A 26,557-nucleotide genomic window follows, 5' to 3' on the forward strand; every position below is an offset into this window, starting at 1 on the left:
TTGTCATGAGGACAAAGACAGTGACAGCATGTAAATCAGCTGCCGTCGGGTTTGGCTGGAACAGCAACGGACATGCAGAATAACATCTTCAAATCAGGTCAGCTTTTTTTTTTTGCACACAGCCAGGCTGGCTGGTTCCAGACTTTGTGCTAAGCTAAGCTAAGCTAACAGGCCGCTTGCTGTAGCTTCATATTCACAGGTCAGATGGGAGAGCGGCATCGATCTTCACATCCAACTCTGGAAACGATGACATCTGAGAGCATTTCCCAAAACAAAGGCAAGAAAAACAGACGTACCGAGTGAGAAATCTGGTCTGCCGTCACCTGCTGAACATACGGAAGCTTGAGTTCAGTTTTGGGAAACACCAGAAGACAAAGTTCATCAGCGACACGCAGACAGAGGAGCAGGCCAGCAGCATGCTGCCGAGGCTGGAGACACAGGCGGCTGCAGCCTCCCGGCGTGCCGCCGTGGAGGTGCTGGTTGTTATTATTTGGGGCCCGTCTCTTCTCATTAGAGTCTACAGAGCGAGTGCCGCCGCCGGCTGCCTGACGCTGTGCATTTTCAGCTCGAGAGACGGGAAGAACATCAGTTCTGTCAGTGACACGCTCTGCCTCACTCAGCTCTGGTTGAAACTCCTCTTTGTTGTTTTCTCTCTGGTCCACATGCTCCCTCTCTCTGTCTTCATGTCTGAGTTTGACCTCTTACTTCTCATTTTCAGTCTTGGTCTCCAACATGTTTTTCTTATTCACTCTTACGGAAACGAATGTGACACAAAGTGTCGAAACACACTTTTTCTCTACCTTTCCTTGGCATCATCAGACTTTCCAACAGGAAGGAGCCTTTATGAACGTTTCTGACTTTAAACATCCATTCAGCTCGATTCTCCGGCAGAAAGGCGACAAGTCAAAGCACACAAACACAGTCAGTCGATGATGCTGTGACAGGATGAATGTTGGAATAAATTAATACGTGAAAACGATAGTGAAGCAAAGTAACTGATAAGAAATGATCCAAACAGTTAGCCACCATGGTGTGTGTGTGTGTGTGTGTGTGTGTGTGTGTGTGTGTGTGTGTGTGTGTGTGTGTGTGATGATGATGATGACGGTTATGATGAAAACCAGCAGCCCCGCCTCTCACACACACCTTCCTTGCCTGGTCATTGTCTTCGATCTGACCCAGATCTCTGCCGCTGGCCTGAGCGATCCTCTTCCCCGACACCAGATTCCCGACCATCACCGACGCAGGGCCGATCTCTGAGGAAGAGGAGGAGGAGGAGGAAGAGAACATGAGACGCTTCTCCTCATCTGACATTTATCTGGAGTCGAGCCGTATTCCGCCGCGCCGCCGCGTGTTCGCTCGCGCTCTACCTGGCTGTTTCTGCCGGGGTTTGGGCAGGTTGGTGACGCAGGTGTGCGGACACATGAGCACGTTGCAGGGGTGCAGCGCCCCCTCCAGGAACAGCTGCTTGGTCTCTGACAGGTGGATGCCGCCCAGAGGAGTCTTGGGCAGAGTGTTGGAGGGCACCAGGGCCAGGCAGTACACCCCCACCTGGTGGATCCCGTCTATCGCCTGGAGAGCGTTTGGAAAAACACAAAATTAATAAGAGAAATTACTGTTTGAAGACTTTTAGAGTTAAATTACTGCTGCGATCATCTGAATTAGTATCATACTAACATCTGACATCTACAACATAAAGGGAATCCATTTTGGCTTTGTTCTGAAACTATACTTTTCCATCATCTACAGTGTTTTTACACTGAACAGCCGTCCCGTCATCTCAGCCTCTAAAACGCTGACGGCGTCCATAACCGGCCGAGCTGAGGGGAAAAACAGGCCGGCAGTATCTGCGATGGTGAAGGAATAAAGAGATTTGGTTTTAGAGCAGCTGTAAAAATGCAGACGGCTTTTATGGTTTCACCACAGTCTCCACGCCGGCTTAGAGAGATCTGGAGCCGGAGCTCGGGCTGAGATTTTATCTGCTCGTGTGCAGCATGAATGTACAGTAACATACACTCTGTGTGTGTGTGTGTGTGTGTGTGTGTGTGTGTGTGTGTGTGTGTGTGTGTCTTTTTGTGGTGGCCTGTTAAAATGCGTCTGTCTGCTGTGTGACAGTCTTCCTCAGCTGGGTTGTGTCAAAGGATCAGGCTGGTGTTATTCAACAGTTTTCATATTGTCAAACAAATTCCATGAAAGACCGAAACCAGCGGCGTCTCAGTGCGTCTCTAAACGCTGTCTTCGCCCTGCGGCTCTCAGCTCCCGGCCCTCAGGTCCCTGCTGCAGACGCAAATCTTCGGCCTTCATAACACGGCTGCTCACTGGAGTTTTTAATCGACAAACAGGAAGAAATAGTGCATTTGTTGTGGACTATTTTCAGCGGCGGATTAATCCACATCCGCTGCTTTAGTGAGTCAGATTGACAGAAAAATTCACCCCCGCACTTTTATCATGAAGGAGGAAGACCAAAAACGCTGTTTGCACCAGGCTGCAAACGTGTTCATCTCTGCTGTAAAGTTGGGGATTTTATATGGGGGTCTATGGGGATTTACTCACTTTTGGAGCCTCAAGTGGCCATTTGAGGAACTGCAGTTTTAGCGCACTGGCTTCATTTTTCATCTTTCTAAACTGCAGCCTGTGTGTTCACGGTCCTCTTTGGATACGGATGATACTTGAATTTGCTAACAATTAGCCGCTCGTCTGTTCGTGCGTGTCTTATCTGCGTGTGTGTGCGAGCGTGCACGTGTGCGGGGGCGTGCACCTGCAGGACTCGGCTCATCCACTGGAAGCTGTCTTCCTCGGTGGAGTCGGGCCGCTGCTCCGCCACGACCACGATCCTCTCGTCGTGCAGCACGGTGATGGAGAACACGGCTATCCTGAAAGACAAACATAGGGCGTCGGCGTGCGTCTCAGCCGGATAACATCACGAACTGGGGACATGTTGGGCCGGAGGTTTGGCGTCAGAGCCACAGAGCAGATTCGAGTGGCTCCTCTTGGCTCTGCTTTCTGTCCAAAATCTACAGAACGGAGCTTGTTTAACGAGCCTCCTCCATTGTTCAGTCTGTTAGCTGTTCTTTGTGGTGAGGGGATTTGACTCATGTGCACAGCCCCTCTGTTTCAGCTGTGGCCAGTCTGTAACTATCATCACATGAGAAAGTTTAGAGTCAATCCTGAGAAAAACTTTCTGTTTATACAAACATAATGTGCTGCTGACAAAGCTCGACAAGGCGTCCCGATGCAGGGAAGTGGAGCCACGGGCGAACTGCAGGCACCGAGCCAAGGATGTGGTTAAAAGGTAGTTTCAGCATACTGGAAGTGTGTGCTGTGTGTTTCTTGTGTGTGGCTAATCGGATTAATAAAGTCTTTTTAACTGCGTCTTTGGCTGGTGTGCCCGCTGTCAGCACATGGCTGCTCGGTTTCTTTTTCATTTTTAACTTCAGGAGCACCTTGTTTGCACCTGGACAAGAGAAATAACCGAAGTAATTAAAAGATTTAGCAGACTCGGTGGCTAACGTTTGCAAGCGAACCAGCTAAGTCAGCTAGCTTATTAGCCAACATTAGCTCATTTGACATTTTCAATTCCATTTACTCTGTTTTGAGGCACTTTTAATTTACTCCAGTATGTTTCTAAGTGAAATATTCCAGTTTTTACTTCACTATATTTTTCTGGATCTCTGGTCATATGATGCGTTTTAATAGATAAATGTTGTGTTGTTGTTGTTCTGCTGCCTACACTGAAACGCATCAGTAATAAAGAAACAGCACGTGGGGGACCGGCGCGTACCTGCCCCTGTAGACAAACTTCATGGGCTCCACAGCGAGCGCCGTGGCCACGATGTCGTCAGCGTTGTGCCGACGCCCCCCGACCACCATCAGACCGTCCATCTTTCCCGCCACGAAGATCAGACCCGCGGGCCCGATGAATCCCAGCAGGCCGGTCCTGGTGAAGGGAAACTCGCTGATGGGGGCCCCGTTGTTGGACGTGGGGAAGACCTGGGAGAAGACGGAAAGGATGCAAGTAAAGCAGGACAGAATGCAGGACGGGGGACGAAATGGATCCTTCACACACTCACCTCGAAGGTGTTTTTGGTCATGCCGGCCAGACCGTAGTAGGAGGTTCCTGTGGCAACAGTACAAACACAGATCTCTCCAATCTCGTCGGCTTTACAGAGCTGAGGGACTCCTTCCGGTTTCACCGCACACATCATAGCTGCAGAGAGAGAGAGCGGAGGAGGAATGATCAGATCTGTGGTTTGAGTGTGTGGTCACTCTGGGATCAGGATCAGGATCAGGATCAGGATCAGGATCAGGATCAGGATCAGCACCATCAGTCTCACCTCCGGGCATGACGGAGCCGACGTCCTGCAGCGTGAGGACAGACAGCTTCTCCTCGGAGTCGACCCGGATCACGCCATGACTCAGACCCTGCATGGACAGCACGCCGCGACCAGGGGGGGTGCTGCCCTCCTCCACAGGCCTACGGGAGGGGCGGAAACAGCCAATCAGATCGCAGGGACGCTAATGCAGCGCCGTCTACGAATTCATGATGCCAAGAGCGAGGACGTTTCTCGAAAAGTGAGAATATTTTTAGAAAGGAGGGGGACATTTTTTAGTTTAGTTTTTTTAAACTTATTGGAAGAAGAGGACGAATTTGGAAAGACATCTTGGGAACATCACAGTATTTCTGTAACGTGAGGACGTTTTGAAAAGCAGTCAATTTTAGAAAGTCTTTTCTGGAAAGTGAGACATTTATTTAAACTCGGGACATTGTTGGAAAATGAGGACATTTTTAGAAAGTGAAGACATTTTTCCAAAGAGAGGACAACTTCAGACGTCCCAGTGAGGACGTCACAGGTCCGTTTGAGGGTTAAAACTGTTCAGGGAGATTTAATTAAACTGAGGTTAAAGTTAGACTCAGGGATCCAGGGACAGCTGCGTGTTAATGAGGGTCCTCACAAACACACGTACAGTGTGTGTGTGTGTGTGTGTGTGTGTGTGTGTGTGTGTGTGTGCGCGCGCATCCTGTTTTGTGAGTTTAATGAGTTTGGAAGCAGCTCTACTGAAAATAAAGTGAGTTCATTACAACCACACCCGCTGAGGAAAAGTGCTATTTATTAGCATGTGTGTGGCAAAACACACACACACACACACACACACACACACACACACACACACACACACACACACACAGTGTCATAATTAAGAGCGTGGAGCAAACGTTCCAGCCGACATGTGAGTGACAGCCGTCCTGGTTTGGCTGTAATGTGGTTTCTACGTGTTGGATGAAAGAGGTGGAAAAGTTGTGAATTTAGTGTTTTAAAAGCCTCTAAACTGTAAAGTCGGGAGGTTTAAAATAGGAAGAGGATGCAGCTGAAGGCGAAGTGAAACGTGTTTTTATGACAAAGTGATTTTTATATTCAATGATTTTTGCTTGAAATTGGAGGATTTGATGCTTTATGGCGACGCTGATTGATTCTAAATAAGCACATTTTGAGTCCCACAGTCGCACTGAAGATTTTACTCATTGTAAATTCGCAGCATTTCTGAGTATCCTGTTATAAAACAACGTGTGTGTGTGTGTGTGTGTGTGTGTGTGTGTGTGTGTGTGTGTGTGTGTGTGCGCGCACCTCCTTAAAGCGACAGTCAGAGCCTCGGGGGAGCTGGCGCAGGGACATATGACCTCCGGCTTCAGACCTTTGGACTGGAAGACGTTGAGGAAGGCATCGCAGGACGAGATGGACCCTGACAGACACAGTTAATGAAGTCAGTTGTTTTCAATGTGCTGTTTCCAAGAATTTTTGGAAATCAGCCAGACGTGTGCCTCGTTTGCCCTGAGTTTGGCCTCTCAGGCTGTTTACAAGCTGTTTGGGCCACCTCACGTGACAGAAGAGACGGTCTGTTATTTAATAGAAATCCAACACAAAGAGGCAGATCTTAAGCAGGTTAGTGCATTAACAACACAGCGCTTTTCGTCTTTCCACCTCTCTCCCTTTGTTTACGACCTTTCCTACAGCGCCGTCCACGGTGCAAACTTCACATTTCCAGTGAGCGTTTCTTACAGGGATTTGAACCGTCGGCCACCACCAGCATGCGCAGGGAGGCCAGGTTGATGTCTCGCTGGTCCCGGTGGGCCACCAGAGCCCAGTGCATGTCCCGCGACTTCACACACGCCACCTTAGCTACACACAAAACACACAACTTTACATTTTTGCAATAACACTATTTATTAGTCATATAGACAGCAGTGTTTTCATAATGTACATGTCATATCCTGCATATCTTCACCCTTAATTTAACTTAAGTTAATTTCCCCGGTGTGGGATCAATAAAGTCTTATCTTATCTTATCTTATCTTATCTTATCAACAACATGGCTGTAGTCCTGCAGGTTTCCCTCAAAGTCCACAACGTGAAACAGAACTACAGAAACAGGCTGGACGTCCTCCAGCGCACACGCAGCTGCACTCAGCTCGGGTTGATTTTCTTACCTTTGTACTGGCAGACTTTCTGGATCCAGGACAGAGGGTTGACCTTCATGAGGGCGTAGGGAATACTGATGACGTGCATCATATTCATGACACTCTGAGAGACGGAGGCAGGACATGACAGAGAGTGAGGGGCGTTCAAGGCAGCTTGTTCTTTCAAAGTGCGAACATGCACCACTTGTTTAAAAAGTCTTTCCACTCATCGTGTGGACTGATTGAGGTGTCTTACGGTCAGGACGGCGTGCCACAGTCCTACATCCTTCTTGAAGTCTAATACATTCACTATGGTCTCAGCTGGAGGACAGACAGACAGACAGAGACACACGGTTCAATCAGAGCAGAATCCTGCACTCCCACCGCAGGTGAAGGTGAAGGTGAAGGTGTGTGCGTTACCTTCTGTGTACGAGCAGGACTGTGTGAGGGCCTGGCAGTGTGTGAGCATGGCTATCCTCATCACCGTCACACCGAGGACGCTGCCGTCCTTGCAGGTCTTATACTGGACAGACAGAGGATGTTTAATAAAGTTAATTCAAAGAGTCTTTTTGAATGCAAATAAAAAGTTTAAAAGCCAGTCGAACTTTTTGTGTAATTGATCTCATTTCAGCCATTTGTATTGTGCACATTATGTTTTAGTAAATCTGACTTTTTAAAAATAATAAAACTTGAGTCATCAGCTGTTGGTCTGCTGGAGGTTTCCAGAAACATTGGACAGAAAAGTGGGGAAGCAGCCTTTGTCCAATACGTCCCAAAGACAAAGACAGGGAAGCAGCTCGCTGAACATTTCAAAGGAAACTAAAAACTGACTTTTCACTAACCAGCTGTTGGTTCCTGATTCAGACTTCGGTGCTTTGCCTCGTGTTTTTGCGCTGCTGCACTTGATTTTTTGCTCTCCATGTGATCTATTTCACCAATATTTTAATATTTTTTTATTATTTCTTTCATTATTCTTCTCTATTTTTACCTCAATTTTAAGATTTCATTGTGTGGTTTCATGCATTTACGTCCATTCTGTCTTTTCTATGTAAAGCACTCACCTGCTATACAGATAAAGTTTATTATTTAGAGTCCACAAAACGTCCACAATGTGAAAGTGGACACCGGCTGATGGACAAAATGGAGGAACAGCTGCCTCTGACTGGCTTTCTAACAGCCTCATTTCACGTCTCGGTGCAGCCTGTGAAGCCATACGGGTGCCGTCAGGGTCAAAACACTGACTGTGACCACGTGTCTTAGCTGTCAATCATCCGTGCGATTAATATATTTCTGAGAATGAATGTGAAAACATTGACGGTGCTTTTTCCTGTGTTTTAAAAACCAAACTGACGTCTGAGCGCTGTGACTCGACAGCAATTGATGAGAATCTCTGTCTGAAAGGTCTGACACATTATGGGATGTTATGAAGCATGTAGAGACGTTATCTTACAAAAAAATTAGGCTGACTGAAAGACAAAAAACGCTGAGTTTCTTTGAGCCACAGTGTCTCGGCTGGGCCTGGACACCAGACATGTGGACGCTTCAGTGTCCTGTGTGTGTGTGTGTGTGTGTGTGTGTGTGTGTGTGTGTGTGTGTGTGTGCGTGTGGGTGTGTGTGTTACCTCGATGTAGGCCGTGTCCTGGTTGGCGTCCTTGATATGTGGGAACCAGTCTCGGGGAGGTTTGGAGAGGTGTTTGGACTCGGTGACGAACCACAGCACCTTGGGCCAGCCTGGACACACGGGGACACAAAACAAACATCCTAATGTCTCTAACGTCTGTGCTGTGGGAACGTTCAGCCTTTGTTCTGGGTTAATGTCCCGTAGAAGCGGGCGGACAGGACACCTGGCGGCTCTGACTCATCTGCACCTGAGTTTGGACACCGAAGGCGAGACAAAGGAGGAGACAAAGGAGATGGAAGGCGGAAGCTAGCTTAGCTTAGCAACGTAATAGCCTGGAAAAGGTCTGAAGCACCTGCTCCTAGACCGGCTTCACTCATTCACCTGCTAAACCTCTTATAGGCTGGACCAGAACCGGGCCTCTGACTGGAGCTCGGACTGGGTTTGGATTCAGATTTAGGCTTTAGAAAAGTTGGCTCAAAGTCAGACTTTTTGCAGATTTCCAGCAGGCCACTGAACAGACGTGTGAACCCTTTGCACAGGGTGGACTTCATCACTTCATCAATTCATGCACTTCCTTTGGCACCTGCACGGCTCAGGATCTCCAGGAGGCTTAATCAAAGATGGCTCTCGTGGGAATGATGCATTACTCTGAAAATAATACGCTAGTTGTCAACAGAGCTCCTATAAAAGACACAATAATCAGCGATGTAAGCGGCGTCTTATTGACTGTTTACTGTCTGTTAGCGCAGCCTGAAGAGCCTCCCTGACATTTTCTCTGGGTAAAATTGATTGAGCTGATGTGACACGTACAGAAAAAGTGGATGTTCTCATAAAAGAAAGTCACTAAAAGGAGGATTTGCATGAAAAATGTTCATGTGGAACAAACGTTTGCTCTGACTGACACCTGCTGAATGGAAGCTGCCTCCTCCTACTGTCACAAAGAGAGACTATCACTGATAGGAGGACGTGCTGAGCGTGTGCGCGGCGGCCGATGACGAGCGAAGCCACGATCCAGAGCGCGCGGTGGCGGTTAATGTCTGAATTAATGCCGCCGCTCCTGCAACGAGGCTGAAGAAACAATCAGCCACGTGAAAGAGACGAGTTAAAGCCTGCTGATCGATAAGAGGAGCACTCCAGCCTGATGACACACACACACACACACACACACACACACACACACACACACACACACACACACGCTCCTAAGTCCATGCTGACTGAGGAGCAGTAAATCTGGCGGCATCATGTTGCTATTTATACATCCATTACCGAAAAGCAAACAGAGGTTATTAATCACTGGGAGATTCTCTCTCTCTGTTCACTGCTCATGTCTCTCTACGCGCCTCCTTCCATCCGCTCTCTTTCTCTCCTCCTTCTTGTCAGCTGCTTCCCATCGATCCTGCTTCGCCGACTCTCTCTCTCTCTCTCTCTGTCTCTCTCTCTCTGTGTCTCTCTATCATCCTGTCATCCATTACTCAGCCTGGCTGTCTGCTGCCATCAGTCTGTTCATTCATCCTACTGAGAGACTCAGGAAAGCTGTGCTGAAACAGGAGAGGCACGGCTGCCCTGCGACCTCTGACCTCTGTGTGTGTGTGTGTGTGTGTGTGTGTGTGTGTGTTTGTGTGTCTGTCACGTGTGTTTACTGTATGAGTGTTTTTGGGCTCACTGGTGTCTCGTAACAGCGTTTATGGCTCATTTATAATTAATTTGATCTCATTTATTCTTTCAGAATTCCTGTTTTATTGTGTTTGTAATGTTGCTCTAATGCACTCTTTTGAGTTTTTCCCTGTTTTCCCCAAATTTTATATACATATATACAGTATATAGTGTAATCTGTGACATTATCTTTAACACGTGTTCGATGCTGTAGTGCTTCATGATTTGACAGTTCTTCTTAAGGCTGCGCTGTTTCTGCAAAGCCAATCGTGCAGCTGTCGTCTGGTTTCTGGAGCATCTTCTTATCAGTTGGCCGTCTTCGCGATGCTGACCTGAGCTCAGTGGGGAGGAATATTTCGTTGCATGCAGACGTCTTGGCGTGTTGTTTCCACTGTTTTCTACATTTGAGCTCTCAGATGTTTTGGATTTGAAGTATTGAAGCTCTGACAGCTGCAAGGTTTGGAGGAGGCGTGGCTGTTTCAGGTCAGATCACCACACATACACTCCACGCTGGTGAATGCACAGGTGTGTGTGTGTGTGTGTGTGTGTGCGTGTGTGTGTGTGTGTGTGAGACCTTTGAACTGTGGGATCTCTCCAGTGGGACTCTTGGGTAACCCTTTATGGCAGGCGTCGCTGGTCAGAGCCACCGTCACTCCACAGCTCCCCAACAGAAACCCGATCTGCTGACTGCCGGCGTCCTGGAGGAGACACACAGATCAGAAGTGATTAATCATCTGGATCGGATCCTAATCAATCAGTTCCTGCTTCTTGGTCCTGCTCAGCTCCTCTGCTCTGCACTGTGTTTATTATATATCAAACAGTGGAAGCATGACCTTTGTTCCCTGTGTTCCCCGTCACTTTATACCAGGATGGCGTTCAGATCTGCAGCTCCACGTCAGTCTACAGTCTGCTGCACAGTGAAATCTACGTTTAACGCTGACATTTTCAAACATCCCGTCCTTCTTCTACAAGCTGAGGAGACTGAAATGCTAAGTCTCGGTCCAAAGCAGATTGGAAATAAATTCTGTGATCTCAATTCAAGCACAGAAACCTCATGTCTCCTTTACAAACATGTTACAGAGACTCAGGAAACACTGCCGAGACTCGTCCCGTTCTTTCCACGGCTGCTGCTGAAACCTGCGTCTGTCCCCGCTGCTACAATATTAACCAAAACTAGAAAAATGGGATCATATCACCCCCGTTCTTATTTCATTACACCGGCTGGATCTGACTTCAATATTCTGCTTCCAACCTCCAGCGTTACACAGTCTTGCACCATCCTGCTTATCACCTCTCGTCAGTCCTCTCGTACCTGTTAGGACTCCGCGATCGTCTCCTGGCTGCTGCACACATAAATAAAGCATGTGGAGGTGGAAGGACCTTCTCTTAGCAAACACCTCTTCTTCTTGATTGGAAAGGCATCTTTTCACATCAGCCTTAAAAACTAACAGGCTCTCACACTCAGAACATGTGCAGGGTATGTAGATGTGCTGTGTGTCACACTTTCCTGTGTGTTCGTTTAACTGGGTGTGTTTTGCTCATTGTTGTTGCCCTTTGAGGCAGGCTTTGTGAAACTGGGCTATAATTCACTTTGACAACATATTTATTGGCTAAAGTTGTGAGTAAACAGTTAAACTGGTGATATTTATGCAGAAACTTATCAGGAACTTGATAACTTTGTTGAAAGGACAGTGATTCATATGAAAACATGAAGCATGAAAACATGAGTCTCCGGCCCTCCCGAGTCCTCCCAGAGGACGTCACGGCGCTCGGCGGCGGCCAATCCAAACTATGACTCAAAGCTACAGCAGCGGCGGTGGAGATGTTTCTTCAGACGTTGGCTCTGACTGCGCCTCCCTGTGACTCAAAGCTTCTCATGACTCATGTTTTAAACACAGTTAGCTCCTCGGACTGGTGCGAGTTAGCGCCGCTCGGCCCTGCTGAACGTCCCCTTTTCAACTCGCTAATGCTGTTTGACGTGAAGAAGAAGAAGAAACAGCAGCAGACGTCCGACTGTTTGTCAAACAGCTGGAATTCTCTGTCGCTTTCTCTTTCTTCAGTATCAACGTTTCCTCTGTCTGTTCATAAATACTGTGGTTGAATTTTACTTTCTGCGCAAATTAGCTGTAAATAAACCAAAAGTTGAGTTGGACAGTCCCAGAAAAACTTCACTTTGCACACATAAAGCGAGACGTCAGAGCAGAGCGACAAACTTCTGATGTTCAGTTCTCCTTCGAATGGTGCGTTTACTTCACACACAAACAGCTGGTTTACAGGCTGTAAACACTTGACAAACTGATTTGTTTGCTGTGTTTCACTTTTGTTTTTCACCTTTCAATTCTCTGTTTTTCTTTCTGTCTTTGTTTTTCTGTTGATACAGAATGGATGTGAGAAAGATGTGGAACGCTCCAAAAACACCTGTTTGGAACGTTCCACAGGTAAACAGGCTCACTGGAAACAGGTGAGAGCGTCATGATTGGGTATGAAAGAGGCATCGTGGAAAGACTCAGTCGAACACAGGCGAGGATGGAGCGAGGTTCACCACTTTGTGAACACATGATTGGATGAAGGAGATGAACACGTGGACTCAGGGACACACACACTGTCCGTATAACAGCGTGTAACTGAAGCATCCATTCAAACACTCACAGGTCATCAGTGTTCGTATGACCTTCTGCATCGTGGCCGCTTACCTTCCTGGTCAGTGGTACTTCTATTGGCACGGGGACGACTTCGGCCAGCAGGCAGCCGTAAAAAGCCGTCATGAAGGCAGCAGGGTCGTTGTTTGGGAAGACCAGCGCCACCTGTGGGCAGAAGGAGAGACCAGTTCATCTGCTTGATCATGTTTCTGCGCTCACTGACCAGCGCCTACGCTGAAGCGACAGGATGAAAAGGCAAAGCAGCCGAGAATCAACAATCTACCAAATGACTTAAAGGAAGCGCGCTGTGTGTGATGTGGAAAGATGGTCACTGATATGGACTGTCGCCGCAGAGCCAGACGTTCAGCCGATGCGTCTTATCAGAGAAGAAGAAAGGCGAATCTCTCAGGAGGCATCTGCTCAGCGTCTCTCGCTCGCTCTCTTTAAATCCCTTCCCTCGTCGTCTGTCGACCTATCAAGCATCACGCTGTCTAACTTCCTCCTGCAGCGTCTCTTCCTCTCCTGGCTGAGCGCGTTTCTGCTTCGGCTCATTTTCACTTCACTTCAGTCCTACTGGCCTCACCTCAAACTGCCAAAGTGTGTTATATAACAGCAGCAAGTACGTAAAGAAAAAACAATACGCTGTGAAACGAGTCAGTTTATCTCAAATCAAGGAAAAAGAGGGTGCAAACGCTCATCTCTGTCACTCTGTCAGCTGGTTTTGAACTGGGGGACCCGGTGTGATGAGTCCTCAAAGGTCCAGATACTCGTCAGTGTAGAACACAAAAACTGAATTAATGCAAGGAAGCATTTCCTGCAGCAGGTGCAAGAATGCAGCGTTGCTTATTCCCATAATACTCCAGAATCAGCTAATGCTAACGCGTATGCTAACAGGTATGCTAACACATCACACAAGCAGGAGGAGATGAAATGAATTCAGCCTTCGTATTGTTATTTCATCCTGGATAAGTTTCTGTGAAGTTCATAACATTTTGTTTTTGTTGATATGATCATGATTTCTGCTCCGAACAGTAACAGAATTTTAATTTCGACCCATCTGGCAGCTCATTCTGTACGCTTCACTACATCTTTCCTCGGTGGTGTAGATCATATCTACCACATGAAAGCTCATCTGAAGCATATTTGCTGTTCTATCTGCCATCTCGCAGCCTGAACATGAACATAGCAAACAGATCCAACACGTGTGTGCCGTCGCAGCAGGGCCTTTATCTCCCGCTCGGCCATGTTGGATCCAGTTTGGCTGCATGTCCTGATGATAACGGTGAACCTCGGGTTAAGTGCTGCTTAATAGCTTCCATATACAGTACTGGGCTGGATGTGTGTGTGTGTGTGGCGGGCGGCACGGGTTGAAGCTATAAGCTAAGTGCACCAGAGTGAATGAGAGCGGTGTAACGACGCTTTAACAGGACTAACGTTGACGTGTGCTCGACTCACTGGAGCCGTTCAGGTTTCATCTGTGGATGAAACACCGGGTTCATTTACTATGAGCCTGCTCTCCCACATACACAACCTCTGATGCTTCTTCATACGGCATCACGTTCTGTGTCACTTTTAGTGCGATTAAATCTCCTCGGCCTTCTGAGCACCTTCTCAGTGGAACTCGTTTCTGTAATCGTCCCGAAGACTCCGTCAAAATAAAACAGCAGCGCTGTAATTTCTCCGCGTGCAGCTCGTTATAAGCCGAACTGTAAAAAAGGAGTTTGTAATTCACGCTGCGGGCAGAAAGGGGAGTCGTACAGTAATTAAAACACACACCCTTCCGGCTGAGATCCATAAAAATACACGCCCTGGCAGCGTGCCCGCCTCGACTCGGCCTCCAGCCGAGCGGGAAATTGAGCTTAAAATAAAGATGAAAGCGGGACGAGGCGAAGGAGAGCGGAGACGGTCGGGGTGTCACATGGCAGCAGACACATGTGGGACCGTTACTGAACCTGTTTCCACTGATCGTCTGAGCGTGTGAGGAGGCGTGTGGAGAGCTGACTGAAGAGAGAGTGACGAGGAAAAGAACGCCGGACGACACGGGCATCCGTTTCAAAACACTGTCGTGTGTCGAGTCGCCAAAAATCCTGAGAAGCGACGTCAGTAAACAAGTCGCTGAGCAGATCGTTTGGGTTTGTTTGCTTCGTGGACACGAGGAAGGCGGCAGAGAGGAGAGAGAGATGTCTTCTTTCCATTAAAGAAGTCCGTCCCCGTGAAAACTGCCATAATCTGAGGACGACCCGGAGGACTCATCTCAGCGTCCACAGCGTGAGACAAACGTCAAGTCGTGTCTTTCACCTGCAGATGTGATGAGCTCCTTCAGGTGTGCTGCATCTCTATCAGACGACCTCTTCCACACAAACTGCATCAGAAATATTACAAACTTTTCTTTCTTTTTTGGTTTGGCGGTCTTTAACTTACCCGGTCTCCAGGTCTGACGAGTGGTTCCTGTTTGGTTCCCAGTTTGTGCAGCAGGTTGTAGGCCACCTTCAGACTTCTGGACCACAGTTTTCCTGAAGGACAAAGAATCATTTAAGAATTATCAAACAGCACAAAGCAGGAAGAAGGAGGAAACCACAGAGATCTCTGTAGATGGTCTGAAACGACAGAGTCCAGGACAGAGGCCAGGTTATGACATCAGAGCGTCGACGGCCTGTTCGCTGTCTTATTAAAAGATCACATTTCTTTGTACAGCAGAACAAAGGACGCCATCACGAGTCCACATGTGCAAGAAATTACCGCCCTGACATGGCGCTCAGTGTTAAAACACACTGCTTCACCTCGCGGGTGGACGGGTACGGAGATGATCACACCGCTTTCAGGACATCCAGCAGATAATGAGATCCACGCACAGGGATACTTCACACACAGAGAAAACCACAGCACACCAGAGGAAGTCCAACAGGCGACATCGGTGCAGAAGGACGGCGATAAAGCGTTTCGGATTCATCTTAATTTCAGGAAACTTCTTAAAAAGGAAGAACTCAGAAACATCTGTCACTTCACAGGAGGTGTTTGTGGTCGTGACGCTGCTTTAAATATCAACCCTGCACATGTTAGTTCAGTAGTATCATCAGATCTCTCCCATCAGTTTCATCTCACCCGCCGGCCGTCGATTAACGCTGTAACTCACAACAAAGGAATCAATTTCCACCCTTTGCTTTTTCTCCTACTTCACACTGGCAGACGCAGATATTACGCATGAGCAATCCAGCGTGAATTCCTCATTGTTTTTCACACTAAATGAGGTTTTTCTGATGTTTGTCAGAGCTAATGAATTGAAGAAAAGGAGCGCTTTGGGACGCCAGCAGGGAAACAGACTGTTAGGAGGGAAAACGAAATAAACTGAGCGACTCACTTACAGTAAAGCTTATAAAAAGAGTGACTAAAAAGGATTTTATTTGATAAGGTCAGCGTTAAGGGCTGCAAAACCAAGCCATCTGCGTCTTTAAGGAGAATTCAGTGTAATCTGCCTAGCAACTGCTGGCAGACTTTGATGAGACGAACACTTTGTGACGTCGGTGACTCACTAGATTTGAGAGAATACTGGACTTTACTGTAAACACACAGCTCTTCTTTGCATTTGTCCTGCAGACGGAGGAACGACTGCAGCGACCCCGAATCAGTTTTAGGATGAGACGGGCCGGCAGTCGAGGCGGCACCCTGGAGGTGACAGGCAGCCATCCTCCGGCTGGAAAACACGTTCAGCAATCAGAGGACGGGATTCCTGCTGGTACGTTAGAGAGTATCTCTGCTGCTCACTGCAGACGAGTCCAAATCAGAGAGCTGCAGCTCCACATGCAATCAGAGGGTTTGTTTTTAGGATGACATAACTCAACGTATCCAGCAGCTTTTTGTCCTCTGAACCCGAGGACAGGAGGAGGAAACTCTACAATCATCTAGCTTCAGTGAAAATGGTGCTTTAGTCCTGAAATGAGACACTGAAGTGCTTCTTCAGCAGGTCACATGTTCACTGACACACTGAGCGACGACTTTCAACTGATGCCGTTCTCTGTCCAGACGAATGCACACAGTTTGGGCTGTTTCAGTATCCTAACACTGTCGTATGAATGGGTGCGTTTCCAGTACAATCAAGACAAGCTCCTGTCCAACCAGTAGAGTGCACGCATTGACCAGAACGGCAGCGATCAGCTCGGTCGGACGCGCTGCAGACGCTAAGGGCTCTTAGATGATGTAAAACATGTTTTAACAGCTTAATTAAAGCCGGTCAGAGACTTTATGAAAGAAGGTGATGAAGTTCTGATCACAGCTCGTGTCAGCTGACAGAAAACACTCCAAACAAAAGCAGCAGTGCACACAAAGAACAATCAAAGAGGGAGATGAGAACACGCAGAGCGGGAAACGTTCGTGTTCCTCCACACGAGGGACAGACGTCCACATGTCTTCATGGGTTCGGAGAGAAATACCATCATCAGACGGTCAGAGCTCCCCGAGACGCTCGTTTGAAACTTCCTCTACAGACACAAACGTGTTTCTCTCCTGCCAATCATGTCAGAGTATCTGCAGTACAACACGGCGAGGGGTGAGTTTAAGGACAGCGGGAGAATTCGGTATCATGAATTCTCTGTGTTCTCGGGGGGGCGAAGGACGACTCGACAGGAAGAAACAAAACAAGTTTGTCCTTGTCGGCCGACATCAAAGGGAAAGCACCACAGGACTGGAAGATAGGGGAAGATAGAGAGCGAGAGGATGAGATTTAGATTCAGCACTGCAAGCCACACACACACACACACACACACACACACACACACTCTCACCATGTTGTTGTCTCTCTGGTGGAGGACTCCTGAGTGCTGGCTGAAGACATTTCACAGTCTGGTGAGCGCTCATATCGCCTCATCATCAGCTGCGAGCTCATTCCTCACAAATCAGTTTGTCCGCTCGCTCGCGCACACACACACGCGCGCACACACACACACACACACGCACACGCTAACTGTACGCCTATTTGAAGACAGTAGATGGGATGAAGTTATGGCCTTTTCACGTTAATCCTCTGTTAACGATGGTGTGTGTGGGAGTGTTTGTGTGTACTTGTGCATGAACAGCACGACCTCAGCAGTACTTGTACATCATACTGTGAAATATTCCACTTCTTCCTACTTTGGTGACTCAGATTTTACATTCAACATGAGATAAGATCATAAAAAACTCAGTCACACTTTAAATTAAGGTGCACATTTTCACCATTAACCATTAGCTTCTTAGCATTATTATTAGGAGCATATTGGCTGTTTATCAATCATTATAAATCACTTATCAATGTCTCATTCTGGGGTTTAGGCTTAGTTTATCAACACCATGATTCATGTACTTGAACTTGTGCTATGGTTATGCAGAATAAGTGCTTTACATGACTGATTAAGAGCTAATAAGTGCTGAGTTAATGGTGAACATGTGTTCCTTTGTCCTTCATCTTTTCAGTTTTCTTTCCTCCTTTTTGACCCTTTCACTTTACTTTCCACCCTCATTCAGTCATTCATTGGAGTGAAGATGTGAGTGTGTGTTTTAACTCTGAACAGGAGCCGTGTTCATGCTCAGGTGCTGTTGGAGTCACTCCTTTCTCTCCGCTGTGCAGCGGGGAGGTCCGGCTCTAAATCCAGCAGCTCTGTTCACCGTGGCTAAATCTCTCCGCACCCTCCGGACCCGAAGCCATTTTGTCCGCCGCCGTGCGGGAGATGAATAACTCGGCTGCGCAGCCTCCAGCCGCAGAACAAAAGAGTTTGTTCCAATTTGAATACAGACTTAAACTGCGGCGGCGAGCCGGGGGTGAGGACGTGATGTGACTCAGTCGGTGTGTTCAGGGAGCGGGGATGATGGCGGCGCTGCAGGCGACATGGTTGATACACGATTTGGAGCATTTCATATTACTTTTCACCACGCTGTGTGTTTGTCTTCTCACCTCCGGCTGCTGAAGACTTATTTTTCTCTGCGTTTCATATGTTTTCTGAGAAATTCACGACTAAAGGTGGATTTATTGTGCGCTGTGAGGCAGCAGTTGGACTCTGGAGTGGGAATCTACGCCTGCTGAACGCACCGCCACAACATCACGCTTTAATCATACAACACTTCCTCACTGATAATTGTGGCAAGCAGACGGTTTGTAACGTAAATGAATCTGCAAGGTCAAACGTCCCTGAGCCTTTCTTTAACGCTCACATGCTGTCTTTGTGTCAATATGCTATTATGCTATTCATGTAGTTTGACTCTAATTTAGTGGCTGAAAGATTCACCTTAGTGCAGCTAAGAGAGGAGGCTGGTTGCCATCAGATGTTTGTGCCAGATCACTGTCCAGATGTGAAATCAGTCCAGAGACTGAACACAACTTCCACGGCTGAATCGTGGCTAACTCTCTCTCCAGTTCTGCCAGCAGAGAGTTTCCAGAACAACACATTAGGACCTGCGCAGAGTGTCCTGTGAGCCACTCTGGACATTTTCCTCAGAGAGAAACTCATTTAAAAACATGTTGTGGCCTCCGGGATGAAAACTTTCCCTCTCTGTGAAGCGCAGCAGCTTTCTTGAAAGCGTCTTTTTCACACTTTGCTAATGTGCTTAGCGCTCTGTCTGGCTGCCATTAGTGGAATTATGCTCACACAGCGGGTGTTAAACATTGTTTGGTGCTTCAGTTAATCAGCTTGTGAAAGCCACCATATGTCCTGAAAAGACAGGAAGTGATTCAGAGAAAACCTCTGCTGTTCATACACGACGAAGGCTATTTTTAGCACTGATCGGACGAAGTGACGGAATCCCGGGAACTGATTGACTGTGACGATCGAGGTCCAGCTGGAGAACAAACCGCAGCAGCGGCATCGAAGAGGCTTTTACTGACTTTCTTACCGTAGGTGAGCACGTAGAGCGGCTTGCCGTTGGTGTCCATGGTGGTGAGACAGGGGGCCTTCGGAGAGATGGTGCCCCACCTCTGCAGGGCCGCCTCCAGGGATGGGGGCCAGTTGGTCACCACGCCCAGCTGCTCGCCCCGCATGGCCACCATCTGGGCCCCCTCGGCCTTGGGCTGGTTGGGGTCTGGCTGCTGGACTGGAGGAGGATAAAAGAAGAGGACGCCGACGTGTCTCTTTGTGCTGCAGCAAACACACTCGTAGAAAACAGGCACAGTCCAAAACCTGATCAAAACCTGGACCCTGGTGTGGACGTGAGCAGACCGGGGTCACACACGCCGAAACGTTCACTTATCAGGCGTGACTTTAAAAAGAAACGACGCCTTCAGCGGCACAGACACACAGCATCATCATCATCACACTGACTCCCTAATCAAGTGACATTTACTCATTTTGACCTCATTATGTGTTTAATTGTATGTGATTTAATGACTAATGCAGCAGCTCCTCCATATTTTTATTACTGCTGTATCACAGGACGCTCACAGGGAGGGATTTAGCTTTTCATTAAGCAAAATATCATGTTGGTAACATTTCTGTGGCACTATGAACCGAGCTTGTTATTCAACTCTTTTAATACCGGAAACAAAAAGAAATATTTATGTTAGACTTCTTTGTCACAGCAGTCACTGGTTTTCAATGTGTTACCATTACCATGGCGCAGGATAGCATGTTAGCATGTTAGCGTTGTCTCTGCACGGCCATTATCCTGAGTCTGTCCCAGCCTGTCCTCTGGAGATGTGCCTGTACTTTGTGTATCTTATGTAGCTGTGACAGCCTCCCAGCTGTCTCACTCGGGCCTCGACCACAAGTTCATGGATGTTTATGCAAAAATCAAACATTTTCCTCTGTTTCAGCCTCTTTTTCACATACCAACATTGTTTTAGATCACTGAGAAGAGATTGTTTTTTAAATAGGCATGCTCTGAAGGATCTTCTCTGGTATTTCATGTACTGTTGATGGATCTGTTTGCTTTTGGCCGTGGTTCACCATTAAATTTCTGTTTTTGGCCCTCCAAGGTAAGAAGGTTTGTGTTGTGTGGGAGAAAATATCGACATCTCATATCTAATATATCTGTATACGTGTGGTCAAGGCCTCAGTTCAGTTTATGATCCATCCCAGGGACCAGCGAGTCTAATCTCAACATGAGCAGCTTGTTGAAAACAGATTAAAAAGACACATCAGACCCAACTTCAAGCCTTTCAGAACATAAAGGGAGTTCTTACCTTCCAGGAGCTCCTCGAAGTCGTCAACAAAAAACTCTCTCAGCGGCGGCCGTTTGGGTCTCTTCAGAGTGTTGACGAGTTGCTGAATTTTGGCTGAAACTCTGCTGCTGACTGGAACACCTGCAGAGGACGAACACACACACACAAACACACACAGTATTAATGCACAGGTCCAAGACCGAACTCCTAATTGTGCTTTCACGGCTGAAGCTGAAGCGGCCGTGGCTTCCATCCTGAGTGCAGCCCGCCGCTTCGTCTGCGGCGCAGAAAAACATGCCCAAGTTTTAAAGAGACATTGAAGTGGCACCTTTCCTCAAGTGAGCAATCAGCAGAACGCCGCTGAGCGTGACACCCGGCGACGGGAGAGACGTGGAAACAAATCGCTCTTTCATTAAGGCTGATTTTAACCCGACTCTCGCCGACTGCGGCGCTTTGAGACGGAGAGGTGGGGTGGAAGCCTGAGTGCCGACATCTGGAAACAGATGCTTTGGCTGGAGCTGAAGACAGAACTGAGGTTTGGACGCCTGAGGAAGAAGGCGTCAAGTGTCGGAGCTGATGGAGGCAGGAGGCGTCTCTGGAAGTCAGTCAGGAGCTGGTGCTGGTTCATCACGTACCAAATAAAACGAAGAACACTTTGGAGAAGGTTTGCAGAATGCATGAAAATGAAGTCAAAAGAAGTCAAAAATGTTCATTTTACAGCATTTTCTGCTTTTCTTTACATGCTGATGAATCACAGTAGAAGTTGTGTGATTCACTGCGTTGAAGTATTTTCGACTTTCATGGACACGCCTCTGCTTCATTTCTCGCCCACTCACGTCTGCACTGATTTGATATGTCACCGCCTCGCCTCCGAAATTCACTTTGCATTTAGTCCGAACACATTTCAGCAGCCAGCACTGTCACATACCGGGAGTGTGTGCAAAGGCAGCCGAGCCGGATGGAGCAGAAATTAAAGGGGAATATCGTAAATAACGTTTATAATACGTGAAGAAAAGCTGCAAGAGTGGTCATGAACTTTGGGTCATGACCATAAACTAAAATAAACGAGGTCCCGGATACAAGCGGCTGAAATGAGTTTCCTTCGCAGGGTGGCGGGGCACTCCCTTAGGTGCGTCTTGTGTAAAAGCACCTCAGAGGCTCTTTCTTCCCGTCAGACTAAACATGTGAGGCCTCCACGTTCAGGCCTGAGGCTGCTGAGCAAGCCTGAGACAAACAAACACAACAGCTGCAAAGACAAAGTGATCGTTTCTCAGTGTTCGCTGGTACAACAGCACCCAAAGGCTGGATTCACCTGCCGCTGAGCCACATGCTGAGAGGTCATGTGACATCACAACTCAGTGCCTGTCTGAATCAACACAAACAGCTGATATTAAATCTCCCCAACGCCTGCTGTTTACACTTTAAATGCATTAAAATCTGCACTGAATAATTCAACGGGAGGCCTGCTGCCTCTTCACATTTATGAATCATATTTGTTTTTGTCTGAAGATTAAACGCGAACTAAGCTGGAAACATGCGAACACTGTCGTCATTAAGTCCAACAATGTTTAAAGTTTGAAGGCGTGAAAAAGATCATCCTGGAAACTTCTCTAAACCGTTTACAGAACATCTTTTTGTTAGCGTGTCTGTATTTTCTCCCCCGACTCACCGTCTCCGGTCTCCATCAGCTCGGCGTTGCCGTACTTGGGCGTCTGTCTCTGGGCCGCGGGGCCGGCGCCCGGGGCTCTCTCCACCTGGATCCCGTCGGTGGCGGCGTTGGCGGTGCTGTTGGTGTAGCCGGTGACATCTGGAGGGGCAGAGTGGTTCTCTGGGATGTGAAAACATGCAGCAATGTGATGAGATCTCTTAGTGAGTTCAGCTTTTTAATGTTGATTCAACACAGGCGAGAAAAGATCAGTCCAGCGACGGTGGGCTGTCGCTGCAGTGTGTGTGTGTGTGTGTGTGTGTGTGTGTGTGTGTGTGTGTGTGTGTGTGTCCAGAGAGCAGCACACTCTGCTGCACCTTGGCTGCAAAATGTAGAGAAATATACTTATTAAGAGCCTTTTCAGTGTGCGTAAACCTCATGAGCTGTGAGCCTGCAGAGAGCGGCTGCATAGATCACAACGAGCGCCTGTCTGATGCCTGAGACGTGCACGCTGCATCACGGTGTTACCATACAGACCAGGTTATGTCGAGGCTACAGTAAACAAAAAAAGCTGGAATATAACTGTAATATGTCGGAAAAACTAACACAAAGGTAGTAAGAAACATACGAGAAAAAGAACAAAGTCAATAACTTGCAGCAGTTAAAGCGGTGTAATCCTCTGGATGCAGGTCTTTACTATCAGCCTCATAAATAATGAATGCTACCCTCTAACGGACTGCGAGCTGATGTGGTTACAGAACAGTTTCCTGGTGATGAATTCCAGGTGCTGTAACATCTGTACATCTATCGAATCATTTAGAAAAAAAAACACAAAGAGTCAGCAGGAGGAAATTAAAAAAGTTCGTTGGTGGATGATCTGCGACTGCGACTTTCAGGAAAAATGCGCTCGGGCCTCGACAGCAGAACCAGAACCTCAGAGTCCTGCAGTCGTTTCCTCACGGATCACCACCTCCACAAACCTCCCGTCTGAGACGCGGCCGCCTTCCTCCGAGGGAAAGAACGACTCCATTCCCATCAACGCCCACACCTCAGCGCTCGTTTTCAGGTCGCTTCTCCCTGTTTTGTGCTACATTTAGATGGTGTTTCAGCCTATCTGGTGCGCGTGGTGTTTCAAAGCTCCCACCATGCTTCACATTTTTCCCATTTACCTCTTTCACGAGGCTCAGCTGCTGTTCAACGACATCAAACGGTGTTTACTGTTCTGCCCCGGGGATTCTTTACTTTGAGTGGTCGGAGCATGAAATGACGCAGGGAGAAAGATGTGCTGAATCTAAATGGGGATGTGTGTAGGTGCAGCCTGCTGCGTCGTCTACTGTCCCTTCAGCTTTCAGTTCCCATCAATTCAACTCAACAGAGCTTCATCCCCATGAAGGCGAGGGCTCTGTGTTTATACTCTGTTTGTCATTTGCACCGGGCGACTGCTGCATTAGCAGTGTTAGCATGTTAGGATTGATCTTATAGTCTCTGCTTACAGGGCTGCAATGCTCTCTGTGGTCCTTCATGGAGAGATTCAGGGCTTTGGACCTTCAGGAGGCTCTTTCTAATTGCTGCTTAATTGATCCCTGGAGGTCATATTCCAGGTTCAGACAGAGAACAACCGCAGAGCTCACGAGGATCAAAAATGCTTTTGAATGGAAAACTTGAGGTTTTACTTTGGAGGGACATGATACGCTTGAAGTCCAAGTGCTTGAAGACACGAGAACCCTGCTGCTGCTGCAGGTGCCTGACAACAAAAGTGGAGCTCGCCTTGTTCAGGTGACAAAAACGCTGCAGGATTTTGGAATTTTCTCCCAGCAAAGTCACATTTAAGAGGTTGCGTGTGCCTCGTCGCTTCATGCTACGTCTGAAACATCCTGAGAGAGGTCACGACTTGGGATGATTTAAGGAGAACCCTCGGCTCCGTGCTCCCCGAGTCCCCCTCGGCTCCCCACGCGGAGCTCCCGCGCTTAAGTCAAGGAGCAGAACATGAAGCAGATCAAACCACTTCAGCCCACTGCGCCTCACAGCGGGAAGGTTTCCGCAGTGAAAAGGCACATTTGAACGCTTTTATTCTGAAGTGCTGCTCGTGTTTACAAAGACGGCACTTCTCCATCACCAGGCTGTAATTGAATCCACTGATGATTACTGCTTTAAAAATGAAACTATTTGATGAGCACGAGACTCAAACGGATGGAAGAAACCTCATTACATCATCTTTTCTACATGTTGAAAAGAGGCTTTGAATTCGTCACTTTGAAGAGAATCGATGGGTTTCATTTAAACAGTCTGGAGCATGTTTTCATCCTTCAATATTCACTTCTCTGGTCACGGATATTTTCATGTTTTGATGGCTGAACCTGTGGAGTCAGGACAGTCTTCATTGACCGCCGCCGCTCTGCTCTGGAGCTGCAGCGAGTGCAAACAAGAAGAAAACAAAACAGGCGCCGTGTCGACTTAATGACACATTAGTTTTTAAGATAATTCAAGTGTTTTTTAGAGGCTTTAGGCTTTTCGGCCGTTTCTTTTCTCATTAAGAGCCTGTGATTCACATTTGATGCCCACCACATGTCATGCTTTCACTGCTGCTCTTACTTTGTGGACTTAATTCTAGTTCCTGCTCGAACCAGCAGAGCTGAACGGACTTCAACGCGCATTGTTCAGCAAACTGCCGGCGACAGATCAAAGACGTGTTTTTCTCTGGTCCCCCTCTTACTTAATATTTCATCACTGCTTGTTGTCTGTGGGAGATGAAGTGCTTGTAGGAGGACAGTTAGACGACTGTGTAATGAAAACACATACATGTACACCGTGCCTACTTTGTGTTGCGTGCTGATTATTAATTCAACCGTAATTTACACTAAAGAAGAAGACTTTTAGGCCAAATTCACGTGATTAAAAAAGCACTTCAATTCACCAGATTTAAGCTACCTGATCAAACTTAATGTTCACGTTCTGTGGCGTCTCTTGATATCTATTTATCTGCAGCTCTGTGGCTTTCTACTTTTTGTTGCACTGGGATGCTTTTCGGAGAAGCTTGCTCTATTCCTTTTATGTCTCTTCCACTCATTCATGTCAATAAAGTTGACTCAAACTGAACTTGATTTTGGAAAATATATATATATATATATATGTAGTGAGAGAAAAACAGAGAAAGAAGGGGAGAGGGAGATGATTCCCAGCGCAGCGCCGAGCCAAAGCCAGCCGAGACCAAACAGAATTCTTTCTCCAGACATGGACTGCATATCAATCCTGCAGCACGCAGCACAGGCATGCTAATTACTGTAGCATGCTGGGTATTCTGTCTCTGCAACATCTGGGCTGTCTGTCTGAGCTGCACTCGACCAGACATGCGCTCTCTGAAGCTGCGTGTTGTTTATCTGTCTGGGAATGTGTGTGTGCGTGTGTGCATCCAGTGACCTCATCAGGATGTATTTATGATGATGTGTGGATGATGAGGACGATGATGAATGCCTCCTCGCTGCTGGAATACCAATCAGGCCGGCTGAGGGAGGTGATTCAGGGACGGCGCGCTCCGTCTCCCTGCATGGGTCAAGTGGGGTTTAAAGGTGGATTGGTGGGTAAAGATGGCTGAAAGGTCACATGTTCAAGCCCCCTGAGGACAAACGTCTCCATTACCTGCCGTAACCCGCTCCTGTGGATGTGTGAGCCAGCCAATCAGGAAACAGAAGACTCGGGTTTCAAACAATCACTCACTTGACCAATCACGATCTGCCATATGCAGCAACCACAGCGGCCAATAACAGTCTGATTCCTCTTCTGTAAGAGCCAATCACAGCCGAGTTTGAAGACGGCCGATGCTTCGAGTAGCCAATGAAACTACAGAACATGTCGTTCGGTCGTCAGCGCCTTGCAGAACTGTTACACATCCCAAAATAAATCTCTTTCGTGACTCTTTGGTTCGGCTTGTTTGGAGCTTAAACAGAAAAAGCTTGGTGAGCAGAGAACAGCATCACCTTTCATACCTGGACTCTGGCAGGACTTCGTGTTATAAAAAACTTGATTTTCACTGGAGCGGGCCTTTAGAGCTCCATCCTGTCGAGCGGCGATCTTTAGAAAGAGAAGCTGCACCTCAAGAGAAAGCAGGCAGGACTTCTAAAACTTCCCTCTGGAAGAAAATCAATTTTCCATCTCATTCACGATGAACCTGCAGCAAAAACAGTGTTTCAACACACCTGATGAATAGCATCCAGGAACCATGTGTTGCTCCCAAACTGCTGACCTGTTATTCCTCAGAGCCGCAGAGCGTTCCCCCGGCGGGTACGCGGCGCTGACAGCGAGGCTAAGCTACAGCTCAATCCCATCGGGCCTCATCCAGACGGCAGCCTTAATTACGATGAAGATGGGAGCGCTTCCAGGACGGTGTTAATGGATTCAGGGCGTATTTTTTTCTGACAGTGATGAA

The 26,557-nt window shown here is 47.6% G+C and overlaps 1 protein-coding gene across 5 annotated transcripts in view; it reads right to left on the minus strand.

The window, feature by feature from the left end:
• Positions 1-26,557, minus strand: part of LOC143329534 (disco-interacting protein 2 homolog C) — a 152,917-nt gene that overhangs the window by 19,821 nt on the left and 106,539 nt on the right. For 3 of the 5 annotated variants that reach the window (XM_076745497.1, XM_076745494.1, XM_076745499.1), the window contains 18 exons: positions 22,159-22,317; positions 20,511-20,630; positions 19,226-19,423; positions 14,789-14,880; positions 12,422-12,532; positions 10,303-10,426; positions 8,073-8,182; positions 6,872-6,974; positions 6,708-6,772; positions 6,482-6,575; positions 6,054-6,173; positions 5,622-5,736; positions 4,332-4,471; positions 4,068-4,204; positions 3,779-3,987; positions 2,756-2,870; positions 1,368-1,569; positions 1,144-1,253 (listed from right to left, as the gene is read on the minus strand). In XM_076745497.1, coding sequence (XP_076601612.1) covers positions 1,144-1,253; positions 1,368-1,569; positions 2,756-2,870; positions 3,779-3,987; positions 4,068-4,204; positions 4,332-4,471; positions 5,622-5,736; positions 6,054-6,173; positions 6,482-6,575; positions 6,708-6,772; positions 6,872-6,974; positions 8,073-8,182; positions 10,303-10,426; positions 12,422-12,532; positions 14,789-14,880; positions 19,226-19,423; positions 20,511-20,630; positions 22,159-22,317 — 2,324 coding nt within the window. The remainder of the gene's footprint in view (positions 1-1,143; positions 1,254-1,367; positions 1,570-2,755; positions 2,871-3,778; positions 3,988-4,067; positions 4,205-4,331; positions 4,472-5,621; positions 5,737-6,053; positions 6,174-6,481; positions 6,576-6,707; positions 6,773-6,871; positions 6,975-8,072; positions 8,183-10,302; positions 10,427-12,421; positions 12,533-14,788; positions 14,881-19,225; positions 19,424-20,510; positions 20,631-22,158; positions 22,318-26,557) is intronic. The other 2 variants (XM_076745498.1, XM_076745495.1) reach the window with 1 other exon arrangement.

This window comes from Chaetodon auriga, chromosome 12 (genome assembly GCF_051107435.1).
Source record: "Chaetodon auriga isolate fChaAug3 chromosome 12, fChaAug3.hap1, whole genome shotgun sequence".
In the NCBI taxonomy this organism is placed as follows: Eukaryota; Metazoa; Chordata; class Actinopteri; order Chaetodontiformes; family Chaetodontidae; genus Chaetodon; species Chaetodon auriga.